The sequence below is a fragment of the Ranitomeya variabilis genome, chromosome 4, assembly GCF_051348905.1.
Source record: "Ranitomeya variabilis isolate aRanVar5 chromosome 4, aRanVar5.hap1, whole genome shotgun sequence".
Lineage (NCBI taxonomy): Eukaryota > Metazoa > Chordata > Amphibia > Anura > Dendrobatidae > Ranitomeya > Ranitomeya variabilis.
The window spans coordinates 412,900,767-412,918,160 of NC_135235.1; the positions used below are offsets into that span (position 1 = coordinate 412,900,767).

The 17,394-nt window shown below is 43.4% G+C and overlaps 1 protein-coding gene across 4 annotated transcripts in view; it reads right to left on the reverse strand.

Annotated features, from left to right (window-relative positions):
• The window catches only part of LOC143765001 (uncharacterized), a 66,079-nt gene that overhangs the window by 41,885 nt on the left and 6,800 nt on the right, over positions 1-17,394 (reverse strand). The window contains exons 2-9 of one of the 4 annotated variants that reach the window (XM_077251185.1): positions 16,354-16,582; positions 12,968-13,108; positions 12,747-12,882; positions 12,555-12,652; positions 12,274-12,391; positions 4,746-4,906; positions 4,068-4,244; positions 3,859-3,982 (exon numbers count right to left, since the gene is read on the reverse strand). In XM_077251185.1, coding sequence (XP_077107300.1) covers positions 3,859-3,982; positions 4,068-4,244; positions 4,746-4,906; positions 12,274-12,391; positions 12,555-12,652; positions 12,747-12,792 — 724 coding nt within the window. In that variant the 5' untranslated portion in view covers positions 12,793-12,882; positions 12,968-13,108; positions 16,354-16,582. The other 3 variants (XM_077251183.1, XM_077251182.1, XM_077251181.1) reach the window with 3 other exon arrangements.

The window sequence follows — 17,394 nt, forward strand, 5'->3', positions numbered from 1 at the left end:
CAGACCGCAAATGTGAACGTAGACTAAGAGGTCTGAGGACCTCTATCCCTACGTTCTGCCCAGCCAGGTCTGGAAGATGTGGAATTAGAGGACCAATTTAAGTTGAAGCGAACCCCCCCCCCCCCCCCCCCCCCCCCCCCAAAAAAAAAAACCCGGGACCGAGCCTGCCGCTGCTGGTTCCGAAAGGGTCTCTGTTGTGGAAGAAATTTACACTTCCCTCCAGTGGCGTCGGAAATTAATTGGTCGAGCTTTTCGCCAAAAAGGCGACCGCTCTCATATGGAAGAGAAGTCAATGACTTCTTGGAAGCCGAATCCGCACGCCAGTCCCTGAGCCATAAGGACCTCCGGATGGTGATGGCATTTGCTGCTGCTTGCGAAGCACAGTTAGCAGCGTCCAGGGACGCGGTAACTACAAAATCTCCAGCTCTGGCTATCTGAGTAGCGAGGTCTGCTATCTCAGGGGGGAGATCGGTATCCAGCACCGCTGCAGACAAGACCTCAGCCCAGTGGGTCATAGCCTTAGCCACCTACGTAGCAGCAAAAGATGGGGAGAGTGCGGCTGCTGAGGCTTCAAAGGCTGAACGCGCCATATTGTCGATCTGACGATCGGTTGGGTTTTTAATAGAGGCGCCCTCCGAAGAGGATAGATTTAGTAGCCAGGCGTGATACCGGAGGATCTACCAGGGAGATTGAGACCAATCTTTTCTTAGACCCAGGGCAAAGGGATATTTTGATTCCATGAGCTTCTGCCCTGTGAATCGTTTATCGGGACAGATCCTGTGAGATTCAACGATTTTCTTAAATTCGGGATGAGTAGCAAATACTTTGTGAGCTCGCTTGGTCCTCTTAAAGGACACGGCATGATCCGTTTTAGATAAAGGTTCCTCCTCAAGTTTCAAAGCCTTATTCACTGACTCAGAGTCGAGTCTCCTGATCGTGATGAAATTCCTGATCTAGGGACGTGTCAGAGTCGTCCTCTGAAACAGGTTCTCTGCTAGCCCCGATAGAAGGGGAGCGAGAAAAGGAACTCTCCGAACACGAAACCCGGTGATGGTCTAGGGAAATGGCATGAGTCCTTTTTCTGGAAGGGCGAGAGCCCCTTGGCAAGGTACGACCCCTAGAGTATGAGGGGTTTTGAGGATCGGAAGCGTCGTCCGTAAGAGTGCCCTGGTTAGAGGAGGGGTCTCAGAACGATTCTAACGCTTTTGCCAGGGATGCCATAGACCGGGTAAGGGAGGTAGCCCACTCAGGGGGACCAGGCTCACTAGGTTCGGTACCAGTAACAGGTGGTTCCTGAACAGTCACCGGTTCACAAGCTGTGCACAAGGCAGTATTGTGACCCCGGGGTAATGAGACCTTACAAGAGGTACATGCAGCGAAGAATACAGTGTAGGTTTTCCCAGACTTTGAGGCCTTGATTGAGACATGGTAGCCTTGAGGAGAGCGCTTACTAGCAGGGGAAGGGTTAAGCTATGTATCTGCAGCTTACCCAGGTCCTGTGTCTTGAGTCCCCAGGGGAGGTCCGCAATGTATGGTCCTGAAGTCTGTAGACCAAGTCCGGAGATTAGGTGCGCTTGCAGGATCAGCGCTGTGGATGACCCAAGATAGCCGCCGAGATCTTGTGAGAGCGCTTCTCAGGGAACGAGAAGCGCTGGAAAAGATGGGTGGCGGTAATTGCCAGTGGGCGTGGCTAAGAACTCCGGCCTGTATGAGGGAAAAGTCAGGGACTAAATTTTGAAAACTTGCGGTTGTGGCGTCGCGACCGCTACTAGAGCCCCTGAACCGCGCTCCTTCTTAACGCCGCACAGCGGACCACCCGCGGACCCGGGCTTTATTCGCTGCTAGAGATGCGGACCTTCATACCCCGGGGACCAGGACCCCCCAGGGCCTCGGCCCCCGCAGTGTACTCACGGTAGATGCGGTGGGCCGGTGCTCAATCCACAGTCGTCATAGTCAGGGAGGGGGTGGAGAGCTTCTGCCGCCATGGTCATCCGCCATATCAGTGGTGATGCAGAGGGGGGCTGCACGGACGCCATTCATAATATGTCCGGCTATGCACCTGGCTCCAGGAGAGGTAGATGGGAGGGTTACTCCATGTGGTTGCCTGCTATGGAGGGGGGAGATCGGAACGCGAAGGAACAGTCGCCCGCAAGGTGAGCTCAGGGCTGGCATCCAAAGTTGCAGGAAAGGATACGGGAGCAACGCTCCACGTACTTGCCTGTTGATGGTTCGGGGGAGATCGGAACCTAGAAAGGGTCCGTCGCCCCCATTCGCTCCGTTAAGTAAAAAATAGAATAAAAATAAAAACGGTGGGGTCTGAAACAGACCCAAGTGCCTCCTACAGACACTAAGCAAGAACTGGTTCACTTAGAGCCAGCAGGAGGGTGTATACTGCAGGGGAGGAGTTATTCTTTATGTGTTAACTTAGTGTCCTCCTAGTGGCAGCAGCATAACACCCATGGTCCTGTGTCCCCCAATGAGGCGTAGGAGAAAAGGTGGCTACTTTGAAGAACCTAGAATATAAGACATTTTCAGTTGTTTCACACTTTTTTGTTAAGTATATAATTTCACATGTGTTAATTCATAGTTTTGATGCCTTCAGTGTGAATGTACAATTTTCATAGTCATGAAAATACAGAAAAATCTTTAAATGAGGTGTGTCCAAACTTTTGGTCTGTACTGTATATACACCATACGCTCCCTGTTAGTTCCCCAATAACCAGCCTATTAGTAGAAGCAAACTGTGGCCTCCTCTATTAATCGAGTAATTGTCTGGACGATACAGGGCAGCAGAGAACTGTTCGAAACAAAGACAACAGCGGGTGGTTCTGCATGACCTTCCAGGGCTGCGATCCTTGACAAATTGGTGGGAGTGGGGAGATTCTGAGCGATCTCTCCAGTGTTCCCTCCTTGACATTCGGGTTGAGCGAAACGAGTCGGCCATTTTCAGAAGTCGCCAACTTTTGGCAAAGTCGGGTTTCATGAAACCCGACCCGACCCCTGTGTGGGGTCGGCCATGAGGTCGGCGATCTTCTGAATCTGGTATCGGAATTCCGATACCAAGTTCCGATATGTTTGCGATATCGGGAATCGGTATCGGAATCCATATTTAAGTGTAAAATAAAGAATCAAAATAAAAAATATTGATATACTCACCCTCGGACTCGCCCTGGTACTAATCGGCAGGCTTCCTTCCTAAGAATGAGCGCGTGAATGACCTGCGGTGACGTCGCGGCTTGTGATTGGTCGCGAGCGGTCACATGGACAAGCTGCAACGTCATCTAAGGTCCTTCACGCGCTCATTCTTAGGAAAGAAGGCTGCCGGAAAGAAGCAGGGCGCGTCCGAGGGTGAGTATATAGGAATATACTCACCCTCGGACGCGCCCTGCTTCTTTCCGGCAGCCTTCCTTCCTAAGAATGAGCGCGTGAAGGACCTTAGATGACGTCGCGGCTTGTCCATGTGACCGCTCGCGACCAATCACAAGCCGCGACGTCACCGCAGGTCATTCACGCGCTCATTCTTAGGAAGGAAGCCTGCCGATTAGTAGCAGGGCGCGTCCGAGGGTGAGTATATCAATATTTTTTATTTTGATTCTTTATTTTACACATTAATATGGATCCCAGGGCCTGAAGGAGAGTTTCCTCTCCTTCAGACCCTGGGAACCATAGTATCCCATTGAACTGCATTGGGTTTCGTGTTTCGGCCGACCCCGACTTTTTTATAGGATCGGCCGATTTCACTCGACCCGACTTTTGAGAAAGTCGGGTTTCGTGAAACCCGACCCGATCCTATAAAAATAAAAGTCGCTCAACCCTACTTGACATCCTTCATCAACTATAAATAAGAACTCTTCTTACCAGGGGATGCAAGTGGCTGGTGGTCCGTCACCAGAATATTCTTGTACAGGTCCTTGTGTCCTTCTAAATACTCCCACTCCTCCATGGAGAAATGGACAGTGACATCCTGACACCTTATAGGAACCTGACACACAATGATACAGTCATCATCCAGACACATCATCCCTTGTGTTACTGTGTAATGCCCCAGTATTCCCAGCAGCGCTCACCTCTCCACTCAGCAGTTCAATGATCTTTTTGGCGAGGTCCATGATCTTCTGATCATTTATCTGTGATCGAGGTAAATATTCTATGATGGGGCTCCGCGTCCTGCTACAGCCTCCTAACACTTGATGACTACTAGGAATCACACACTCCCCTTGTGTTTTCTTCACTACAGTATAATGCTGTTTATGGAAAAAGCTATGGTTAATATCACCATAATTAAAAAATTATAATTATTTAGCGCCAAACAATAAGGACATTACAGAATAAACATAACTCCGATATCAAGAGGAGTGAGGGCCCTGCTCGCAAGCTTACAATCTATGAGGAAATAGGCGAGATATGAAAGGTAAATGGTAAAAATGTGCTTATATTGTACAATACAGGCATTGTATACTAAATAGGGTATGCACATAACGCTGCATGAACTGTTCGCCAGCCAGTATGTGTACAGTACAGACACAGAGCGCTAGTAAATGCGTGGAGGGTGTGAGAACAGATGCCATGGGTGTCATGATTTTGAAGAAAATGTTGTATGGGCCAAACAGGGATAGTTAGATAAGTGAAGAGGGGTCATAGGCCAGTCTAAAGAAATGCGTTTTTTAGGCCACACTTCCAGAACACCTTATCACCCCAGTGTTTTATTCACAGGTAAGAGTGATATCATGCAACATAATCCTCACCTCTCCGATAAGGAGGTACAGAATTTCCAACGTAAGGTTTACAATACTGACAGGAAGCATGTTCTTCTGCTTGTCCATCCTCAGGGGATCTGTCAGAAAATGGTCTACTGTGTTCTGGAGAAGACAAGACTTCAGCTGAAAAGTGTCTGCACCAGAAGAACCTAAATAGTGGAAAGCATAAAACACACAGTGAGAAACAATCCCACATGGGAGATCATACTAATTTTGGATAATAAAGAAAACATTGTAAGAAAGTAAGGGAAAGTTATTTTTCCTTGCTCTGCTATATACAAGAAATAAAGCTAGAACCTGGCATCATCAAATGTAAACCAAGAGCGTAAGATAATGACAAAGTCACCAACAGAAGCAATTACTTACAACATACGGTAAATACAAATTGGGGCAGTTCTGGGGCCACTTCACAAAATGCCCAGGCAACTGAGTTTGCTGGTACTTGACAATCAAATAGTTTCACTCCAATAATGAAATATAACTGGGGCATTGTTTTTTCTTTAAAAAGGTAGATGGTGAGATGAACATTTTTTAAGGAGTAGGACAAGCTGATTTTTGAAACTCGCAAAAGCTAATCAGGGGCCGTAGCAAAATATTATATACAAACACACAGGCTTCAATTGAACAACAGTGTAAGGCAAATATAGTGCTGACATTGTGTTCATTGTAGACACATTTAATAACCCTTTGAAGAAACGACAAGACCTAGTTTGGCCTAAATGTTCTCAAAATAGTTTTTCTTACTTTACCCCATCATTGCATTCAGGAGTCAGTTATTTTAACCCCTTAGTGACAGAGCCAATTTGGTACTTAATGACCAAGCTAATTTTTACAATTCTGGCCACTGTTGCTTTATGAAGTTATAGCTCTGGAACGCTTCAACCGAATCCCACCGTTTCTGAGACTGTCTTTCGTGACATATGTTAGGGGTAAAATTTCTTCGATGTAACTGTTTTTTTTCATAAATAAATGCAAAACAAAAACGGAAATCTGTAAAAAAAAAAAATCTGAAAATTTTGCAATTTTCAAACTTTAATTTTTTTTACCCTTAAATCAGAGAGTGGTGTCACAAAAAAAGGTTAATAAATAACATTTCCCACATGTCAACTTTACATCAGCATTATTTTGGAAAGAATGTATTTTTTGTTAGGAAGTTATAAGGGTTAAAAGTTGACCAGCGATCTCATTTTTCCAACAAAATTTACAAAACCATTGTTTTTAAGGACCACCTCACATTTTATTTGGGGGGGGGGGGGGGTCAATATAACAGAAAATACCCAAAAGTGACATCATTCTAAAAACTGCACCCCTCAAGGTGCACAAAACCACATTCAAGAAGTTTATTAACTCTTCAGATGCTTGCTTCACGAGAACTAAAGCAATGTAGAAGGAAAAAAAAATTAACATTTTACTTTTTTCACAACAAAATTACTTTGGAACCAATTTTTTTATATTTTCACAAGGGTATCAGGAGAAAATGGACCACAAAATGTGTTGTGCAATGTCTCCCGAGTATAGCGATACCCCGTATGCGGGGGAAATCCACTATTTTGGCACATGGCCGGGCTCAGAAGCAAGGGAGCACCGTTTGACTTTGAACGCAAAATTGGCGGGAATCAATGGCGGCCCCCTGATGTACCCCTTCGGAAGAAGCAAGAACGCGAAAAGTGCATTAGGGGGTTCCCACACGTGGTCCTTCAAGTCTGACTCAGTGGTATGTCACCCTAAGGGTTATATGCATCTTTTTGCTATGGGGATTGCCTTGCATCAATATAATACTACTATATTGCACTTTGCAAAACTTTCCTCTTTGTTTATGCACTTTTGCAGTGATTATGATATAAATTTAAAGGAGATATATATGGGTATTGGATGGTGCTTGGCTTAATCTGCAAAAAGGCATATAAGGAACTGTATAGAAATGATTGCAGCAGTATATTTGGTTTAAATCACCAATAGGATGTAATTCTTTCCATCCCTCTAGAGGACAGTGTAATAAAAGAATATGAAATATCACCATATATATTATATATATATACATACAGTACAGAGCAAAAGTTTGGACACTCCTCATTTAAAGATTTTTCTGTATTTTCATGACTATGAAAATTGTACATTCACACTAAAGGCATCAAAACTATGAATTAACACATGTGGAATTATATACTTAACAAAAAAAGTGTGAAACAATTGAAATTATGTCTTATATTCTAGGTTCTTCAAAGTAGCCACCTTTTGCTTTCATGACTGCTTTGCACACTCTTGGCATTCTCTTGATGAGCTTCCAGAGGTAGTCACCAGAAATGGTCTTCCAACAATTTTGAAGGAGTTCCCAGAGATGCTTAGCACTTGTTGGCCCTTTTGCCTTCACTCTGCGGTCCAGCTCATCCCAAACCATCTCGATTGGGTGCAGGTCTGGTGACTGTGGAGGCCTGGTCATCTGGCGTAGCACCTCATCACTCTCCTTCTTGGTCAAATAGCCCTTACACAGCCTGGAGGTGTGTTTGGGGTCATTGTCCTGTTGAAAAATAGATGATGGTCCAACTAAACGCAAACCGGATGCAATAGCATGCCGCTGCAAGATGCTGTGGTAGCCATGCTGGTTCAGTATGCCTTCAATTTTGAATAAATCCCCAACAGTGTCAGCAGCAAAGCACCCCCACACCATCACACCTCCTCCTCCATGCTTCACAGTGGGAACCAGGCATGTAGAGTCCATCCGTTCACCTTTTCTGCGTCGCACAAAGACACGGTGGTTGGAACCAAAGATCTCAAGTTTGGACTCATCAGACCAAAGCACAGATTTCCACTGGTCTAATGTCCATTCCTTGTGTTCTTTAGCCCAAACAAGTCTCTTCTGCTTGTTGCCTGTCCTTAACAGTGGTTTCCTAGCAGCTATTTTACCATGAAGGCCTGCTGCACAAAGTCTCCTCTTAACAGTTGTTGTAGAGATGTGTCTGCTGCTAGAACTCTGTGTGGCATTGACCTGCTCTCTAATCTGAGCTGCTGTTAACCTGTGATTTCTGAGGCTGGTGACTTGGATAAACTTATCCTCAGAAGCAGAGGCGACTCTTGGTCTTCCTTTCCTGGGGCGGTCCTCAGGTGAGCCAGTTTCTTTGTAGCGCTTGATGGTTTTTGCCACTGCACTTGGGGACACTTTCAAAGTTTTCCCAATTTTTCGGACTGACTGACCTTCATTTCTTAAAGTAATGATGGCCACTCGTTTACTTTACTTAGAATTTGTATTATGGCAAGAAAAAAGCAGCTAACAGTCTATTCAGTAGGACTATCAGCTGTGTATCCAATAGACTTCTGCACAACACAACTGATGGTCCCAACCCCATTTATAAGGCAAGAAATCCCACTTATTAAACCTGACAGGGCACACCTGTGAAGTGGAAACCATTTCCGGTGACTACCTCTTGAAGCTCATCAAGAGAATGCCAAGAGTGTGCAAAGCAGTTATCAAAGCAAAAGGTGGCTACTTTGAAGAACCTAGAATATAAGACATAACAAAAAAGTGTGAAACAACTGAAATTAAGTATATAATTCCACGTGTTAATACACAGTTTTGATGCCTTCAGTGTGAATTTACAATTTTCAGTCATGAAAATACAGAAAAATCTTTAAATGAGAAGGTGTGTAGAAAAAAATATATACACAGTACAGAGCAAAAGTTTGGACACACCTTCTCATTTATATTTTATGTACGGTATTTTTTTTTCCCCTGTATTGATTTTGTGTGAATAAATTGTGGAGATTTGTGACTGCAATTCTTGAGAACGGCATGGTCAATATAGTTCCATGGTCTAATATAATGAGGACGGTGTTTTTGTCAGAATAATCATGTATTTTTAAAGGAACTCTCTTATTTGTACCACTTCTTACTTGAAGGTATCATGTATTGTCTAATCATGTGTTACTTACAATCTATGTGTTTTATTAATTATTGTGTTTAATAAAGAATTGTTGATTTTATTAAGAAATTCTCCAAGCTTTTTTGATAGGACGATTTAATCATTGATTTAGGAGAATTAGTATTTTGTACCCAAAACTATTGGAAAATTCCAATTCATGATTTGCAGCTTTTTCTGTCTTGTGATGTTCTCTGATTCTTTTTGCGCCAGATTCGTCAAAATGATGCACATTCCCAAAATTAGTGAAAAATCAAAAATGCTAATTTATTTTTGTCTAACTTTTTCAAGAACAAAAGTTGCAAATCCTTTAAAAAAAAAAAATAAAAAGATATAGCAAATATGCACCAAATTGAAAACTCCTCTATAAACCTTACTCAAGTGTGGGAGAGGAGTGAGATGTACCCCCCCCCCCCCTCAACATAAAAAAATAAAAATAAAAATTAATAGTCACACCTGGATAAACAAAGTTGTCAAGGAAGATTAAGAAAAAAAAAAAATAGGAAAGAATGACAACTTAAAAAAAAAATGGTACAGGACATATAGAGAATAAAAGTACAACTACTAAAAATTACTTCATAGAAAGGCAAGATTAGCAATGAGGAATCAGGGCCGATGTGTATCAGCTGCTGTACTAAGTTTCTTTGGCCGCCCACTGTGTGGTCATCCTCAGTGTTGACCATTTCTTGAAGTCCTCAATTCTAAGAAATACAGGAAGATAATTTTCCATCATGCAATAACATTAAGGAGTTGTCCGATTAGCTCCAAAATGTATTCTACAACCAAACAACAACCATTAACATGCAAGCCAATGTAATTAAGAAATATTTTCAGGGGACTGAAAAACAAGGAGTACTGGAAGTGATATTGCATCCACAGAGCCCTCATCTCAACATCATCAAGTCTGTTTGGAATTCTATGAAGAGACAAAAGGATTTACACAAGCCTACGCCTACAGAAGATCGGTGGTCAGTTGTACCAGATGTTTGGAACAACCTTCCTGACGAATTAAAAAAAAAAAAAAAGTGTACCCGAAGAAATTATGCTTTGATGCTGATTTAAAGACAAAACAGAAGTCACACCAAATGTTGATTTGAATTTTTCTATTGTTCATTCACTTTCCATTTTATTCTTGAAAGCATTCTTCACTTGAAGCATCGTTTCCCATAGCGGTATAAAGCTTTTGCACAGAACTGTGTCACCATGTTCTGAGAGCATAAGATGAACATTTTAGCATTGATGTAGCTGTAGGAGAGCCAATTACCGTATATACTCGAGTATAAGCCGAGATTTTCAGCCCAAATTTTTGGGCTGAAAGTGCCCCCTCGGCTTATACTCGAGTCATGATCGGTGGTGGGGGTCGGCGGGTGAGCACTGTCATATACTCACCTAGTTCCGGCGTTCCTGGCGCTCCCCCTGCCTGTCCCACGGTCTCCGGGTGCCGCAGCCTCTTCCCCTGAGCGGTCACGTGGGACCGCTCATTAGAGAAATGAATAGGCTGCTCCACCTCCCATAGGGGTGGAGCCGCCTATTCATTTCTCTAATGAAGCGGTGCCGGTGACCGCTGATAGAGAAAGAGGCTGCGGCACCGAAGACACGCAGGAGGAAGGAGCGGGAGGCCGGGAGCAGGTAAGTATGTCATTCACCTGTCCTCGTTCCACCCGCCGGGCGTCGCGCCATCTTCCCGGCATCTCTCTGCACTGACTGTTCAGGCAGAGGGCGCGATGACGCATATAGTGTGCGCGCCGCCCTCTGCCTGATCAGTCAGTGCAGAGAGACGCCGGGAAGATGGCGCCGAGGAGCTGCAAGCAAGAGGTGAGTATATGTTTTGTTTTTTTTTATTGCACTATATGGCACAGCTATGGGGCAACGGTGCAGAGCACTATATGGCACAGCTATGGGGCAACGGTGCAGAGCACTATATGGCACAGCTATGGGGCAACGGTGCAGAGCACTATATGGCACAGCTATGGGGCAACGGTGCAGAGCACTATATGGCACAGCTATGGGGCAACGGTGCAGAGCACTATATGGCACAGCTATGGGGCAACGGTGCAGAGCACTATATGGCACAGCTATGAGGCAACTGTGCAGAGCACTATATGGCACAGCTATGAGGCAACGGTGCAGAGCACTATATGGCACAGCTATGGGGCAACGGTGCAGAGCATTATATATATGGCACAGCTATCTATGGGGCAACGGTGCAGAGCATTGTATATATGGCACAGCTTTATGTGGAGCAGCAGCAGCACAGATTTATGTGGAGCATCTATGGGGCAATGGTGCAGAGCACTATATGGCAGAGCTATGGGGCAACGGTGCAGAGCACTATATGGCAGAGCTATGGGGCAACGGTGCAGAGCACTATATGGCACAGCTATGGGGCAACGGTGCAGAGCACTATATGGCACAGCTATGGGGCAACGGTGCAGAGCACTATATGGCACAGCTATGGGGCAACGGTGCAGAGCACTATATGGCACAGCTATGGGGCAACGGTGCAGAGCACTATATGGCACAGCTATGGGGCAACGGTGCAGAGCACTATATGGCACAGCTATGGGGCAACGGTGCAGAGCACTATATGGCACAGCTATGGGGCAACGGTGCAGAGCACTATATGGCACAGCTATGGGGCAAAGGTGCAGAGCACTATATGGCACAGCTATGAGGCAACTGTGCAGAGCACTATATGGCAGAGCTATGGGGCAACGGTGCAGAGCACTATATGGCACAGCTATGAGGCAATGGTGCAGAGCACTATATGGCACAGCTATGGGGCAACGGTGCAGAGCATTATATATATGGCACAGCTATCTATGGGGCAACGGTGCAGAGCATTGTATATATGGCACAGCTTTATGTGGAGTATCTATGGGGCCATAATGAACGGTGCAGAGCATTATATATGGCACAGCTTTATGTGGAGCATCTATGGGGCCATAATGAATTGTATGGAGTATCTATTTCTAATTTTGAAATTCACCGGTAGCTGCTGCATTTTCCACCCTAGGCTTATACTCGAGTCAATAAGTTTTCCCAGTTTTTTGTGGCAAAATTAGGGGGGGTCGGCTTATACTCGGGTCGGCTTATACTCGAGTATATACGGTATTTGCAGGGCAAACAAGTAATTCATTGTTCAACCATAGATATCCATAAATTATGTGTAATAATGAGAAAAGCAATGTTGGTGGGAAGAGATGGAGGTTAATCATGCGCTGCCTATTCAGGTGAAGGTTGGAGCCAAGGAAAATGTAATTTGTCGACACGTTTCAAAGTATATACACCTCCTTCTTAAGGACACAACCAAATGTGGTTTAAATAAGGGACAAAACCTTTAATAGTGAGGCTATATGCCGGCTAAATGGTTGTAAAAAGGACAGTTAACATTTGTCGACTGAAAGGAGCCCTATGGATATGTTTGATGCATATGCCAGAAGCAAACAGTGCTCTAAAGAGAAGTGAGCACAGTCTTATGCCCATGTTGATTTAATGCCATTATTAGAGGGGAACTACTGTGTTGGAGGTGACAGGAGCCTTCATCACCTACAACAGTCAAACTCTTGTTTTCAAATTTTTTTTTTTTTTTTTGCATTCACCTGGACTTATATCTTCAGGAGTTTTCTCTTCCTTAGAACAGGATTCAGCCACAACAGAGGTCTCATCTTTTCCCACTATTGCATCACACTTGTCAGCAAGCAAGCCTTCTTCCAGATTCTTATGTGGATGGATTAAGAAAGAGGATATTGAGAGAAAGCAGGATAAGGTTACACAATAAATCAGAACAATAATTCATGGGTAGATTAGGTAATGCCCAACTACACTGTCGCATAGAAAAGTAACGTAATTCTATTCTTGGAGAGTTTATAAGTTTATCTACCTGATTATCCTCTGTGGCATAATGATCTTCATTGCCACAGTCATGGGAATCCAGAGGACTGAGAGATCTCATTAGTGGATTTTCACCACTAGATTCATCTGTAAGAAACACACACACACTGCGACTGAACACATTGTTTACATGTGATCAGCAGACAGGGGCATCTAGCTGACCCTGAAAACACTCTTCTACCATGAACGTCTTCAGGTAATAAGGCGAGCTGGTGGTCCTCCATCATGAAGTCCTTGTACAGGTCCTTGTGTCCTTCTACATACTCCCACTTCTCCACGTTGAAATGGACAGTGACATCCTGACACCTTATAGGAACCTGACACACAATGGTACAGTCATCATCCAGACACATCATCCCTTGTGTTACTGTATAATGCCCCAGTATTCCCAGCAGCGCTCACCTCTCCAGTCACTGATCTGGTTGTCGAGGTCTAGGATCTTCCGCTCATTGTATCTCTCTCAGGCAGAGGATGTGTGATTTGGCCCTGGTTCACAGGGATTGTTGCACACCCCCTGGAGGATTTCTTCACTACTGTATAATCCTGCGCATAAAAAGAAACCCTAATGAATACAAATTCCCAAAATCTCTGAGGTCATGCTATATTACAGAGTGCTCAAGTGACAATTACTAGCACCCCTCATCTTTCTGAGCAACGGATAAGTAATCTCTAGGGTTAGGTTACAGATATAATTAGTCATCTTGGTTCTGGGAGTTATCCACTGTCAGGCTCGTGCATTGGAGGATGATGAATAGAAACGGATACATTCAGAAATGGAAAAAAAAAAAAAGGTCTTTCAAAGCTTTTTTGCAAATACCGTAATATGGGTAGAACAGATTTATGACAAATGTCTTATTCCAGGAATTGACTAAATACTGCCTATGTAGTAAGATATAATGTCATACCAAGCCACGGGCCAAGCAGTTTTAATAGCAGTTTGGTCCTTATATATGTTAACAGGTACATCAGGTCACCAGGGCAGTCATCGTAATGACCTAGGTGAAGGGGTTTTGTGATACCCAAAAGCAGACAATAATGCATCCCACCCTCCTCACAGTATTTTATTACAATTTAGTGGCTAACACAATATTCTGGCTAACAAGAATAAATAAATGCAAAGGGTGTATATCAACAGCTAACTAACAAAAACATAACTTTTACAATAAAATATGTATTTACCCAAGACAAAGGTAAAAGTGTAAAGGAAATAATTCTATGTATAAGAATTAGGAAAAAGGGGCTAGTGTGAACAGGAGGTCGGCTAATATACGGTATTGTATAGAGAATTAGCCCTAGACATTCCTGCCCACTGCAGTAATTTATTAGATGTAAACTACTGCCCTAAATTGAGTTATCGAAAGAGACCAGTTTGACTAATAGACCATAAAAATCACTGACAAATGGTGACTACGGCCCTAGATGCACAGCCTCAATCATACAAGTAATGTCATAAATTGCTTAGGGAATACTGACACCATGCACAGTCAGCTATATCCAGGAATAGATTGGATAATGAAATCCCTTATTCCTAAGAGTGTGTTAGCTGGTACACATTGTGCAAAATAACCTCATCATTCACATCAAAGCCGAGGTGAAGAAAAGGTGCACTAGCCCTATGGTCATACCCTTATGAGCCCCTACCTGTTTGCGGAGGTCGGCACCCTAAAATTGTGAGAGTTGGCGCCCCAGCTTGTGCAACGGCTCAGCCTATACTCCTTCAACAAACCCTTCAACAGACGAATCGTAGGAAAGAGAGGGCTAGTTGGCCTGTATTAACTCATATCAATCCACTTGGCTACTTGATGGGGTTTGTAGAACGATGCAGGGGGTATACACAACTATCAGCAGGAGAGGATCAGGGATATATGTACCAAAGGTGATAGACACACAGAGCAGGCACAACCAGATGCACACCGATATAACCGTCAGAGCAGACCATGCATGAACTCTGATAAACAACAAAATAAACAGTTTAACCCTGGCATTTATATATATAGAACACAGACTAAACTGCTCATAAATAACACAAGCATAATTGCTTAAAATATCCCAGGGCCCAAATAGACAAGTCACATGGTCTGCACAATGCCGGAATAAGATAGCAGCAATATAAAGTGCGATAGCTTATCTGTTCAGATGCACAGCTCCAGGTTTAAAGGTGTTGCCAAACAGGATCTCGACGCGTTTCTCCCATGACTGGGTTCATAAGGAGATGTATACACAATGGCACATGGCAGAGGATCGGTGTCCTTTGGGTGAGGCTGCTGGCCGTAGTCACCGTTTGTCAGTGATTTTTACTGTCTATTAGTTAAACTGGGCTCTTTTTCTAATTCTTATACATAGAATTATTTCCTTTTCACGTTGCATTTTCACCTTTGTCTTGGGTAAATACATACAGTATTTTATTGTAATACTTAATAAAAGTTACATTTTATAAGGTTTTTTTTTGTTAGTTAGCTAAAACAATATTCCCCTACAAGTGGGAACAGGTTGGTTTTTATAACGGTTTTTGCACCCTAGGGCATCTGAACTTTTGCTTGTTGGGTCATCTCCATAAACAGGCCCCCGAGGAGGCTGCTTATCAGAACGGAGCACATAAGAACATTGGCCTGGACTCTTGACATGGCCTGGGGCTTGTCTGCCAACATTCTGAAACAAGTGCCTATCGGGGACTGCACCGCCAACAAAAGAGCTTACCAATGCACATGTCTGACAGTTGCCACACAGCCGACACCAGAACCCATAGGCAACCCGCAAACCTATTCATTTAACTGGATAACATTATATGGAATAGCAAAGTATATGATCTATTCTGTCCATAGAGAGGCCAATATTTAAACCCTTTTGGCCTTCACTTGCTGAACACTGTAGACATGTTTAGAGTGCACATCAGGAGTTTTCCCCCGAGATAAGCGTAAAAGAGCAAAAAATGCTATGTATACTAAGCGCAAAAGTAAAAAGTAAGGATTTTTTATTTATTTATTTTTTTTAACCTTGGGAAATTTTTAAAGTAAATCTATCACCAGGTTTTTGCTCCATATGAGAGCAGCACAATGTAGGGGCAGAGACCCCCTTTCCAGCGATGCATCACTTACATTACTGGGTGCTGTACTTCTGTTTAAAATCGGTTTTATCTGCTGCAGATAAACCAGTTCTCTGAAAGGTGAGCTCTGTATAGCCCCGTCCACACAACTTATTTATTTATTTTTTTACTAACTTCAATAGTTTCTTGCTTCAATAATGGGAGACTAGCAGCTAGTAGAGAGCAATAACACATGCAGGGATTGTCTGTTTGGCAATCCCTGCATGTGTTGCTGTTGTCTACCACTGCAAAATACGCAGCCGCAGGGACTCGAATATATTATCCAAGCACGCACAAGATACTCAGATAACACTCGAGCATGATCGAGTAACACGCTATCCGAGCACATTTGCTCATCACTTGTGATGAACAATTAAGTCAATTCGGCCACCTGTGTCCATTAACCTTCATGTAGTGTTAACTGAGGGTTGGAAATGTCTACAAGAAAGGTTTTCAACTCAAGCAATCGCTCAATCATTAAGTAGATGCTGTCTCACAGATTGGCTTGATCTACAATTGCCCCTTTCCCAGATTGGAAGCTGATCCTTAGATTAGGAACAGAACAGACATTTCTAGTACATTTATAGACATATAGGACAACTTTCCCAAATTCTTATGAAAACATTTACAGCACATCCTGCACTGGACTACTATACCCAATGTATTATACATTTTAGGAGTCTGAGTCAGTACATTTTATACCGACCACCAAAATAGACACCGCTTCCAAATCCACAGCACTGTCTGCAGCACCGGAGTCCTGGGTTCAAATCCCACCAAGGACAACATCTGCAAAGAGTTTGTATGGTCTCCCCGTGTTTGCGTGGGTTTCCTCCGGGTTCTCCGGTTTCCTCCCACACTCCAAAGACATACTGATAGTGAATTGTGAGCCCCAGTGGGGACAGTGATGATGTGGTCTGTACAGCACTGTGGCACTATATAAAAATAAATAAGTAAATATTATTAATTAACATGTCTAATATATGACTTTATTGTTTAAACATAGACAAAACCGTATAAATCCGCTATCACCGTAAGTCATACTGACTTGTAGAATTGCGTTACCGAGTCATTTTTATAGCAAAATAAAAGTTGTAAAGACAGAATACAATCAAAAAAACTAAATTTCCCCCCATTTAGAATGTCTTTTTCCATGTTTATCAGTACAGTAAATGGTAAAGCGAATAGTGTTATTCAAACCTACAACTCCTCTTGCAAAAATAAAGAACAAGTTTTGTACTTGTATCTTTGTCAACGATGAAAAAAAAAAAGGTATTGCTCTTACAAAGAGGAAAAATTTTTGTTACAAAAAATAAACCTTATCAGAAAGGGGTTAAAGTTAATTTTATAACACAATGAGATCCTAATTTTATGGAATATCACTGTAAAGGACCATGATGAATACCAGGGCTGTGGAGACTCTGTCCTCTTTTGTGGAGTTGGAGTCAGTAGAAAATGGACTCCTAAAATATATAAATTGGGTTCAGTAGTACAATGTAGGATGCGCAGTAAATGTTTTTTTCTTAAGAATTTGGGAAAGTTATGAAATGTTTTATAAATGTCTGCTCTGTTCCTGATCTAAGGATCTCGGCCTTTAGTTGAGATGAATCTGTGCTGCACTTTACGTACATGCTCAGTAGTGAGGCAGTGCTGTGGGGTCGGGGTATGTACATGCTCAGTAGTGAGGCAGTGCTGTGGGGTCGGGGTATGTACATGCTCAGTAGTGAAGCAGTGCTGTGGGGTCGGG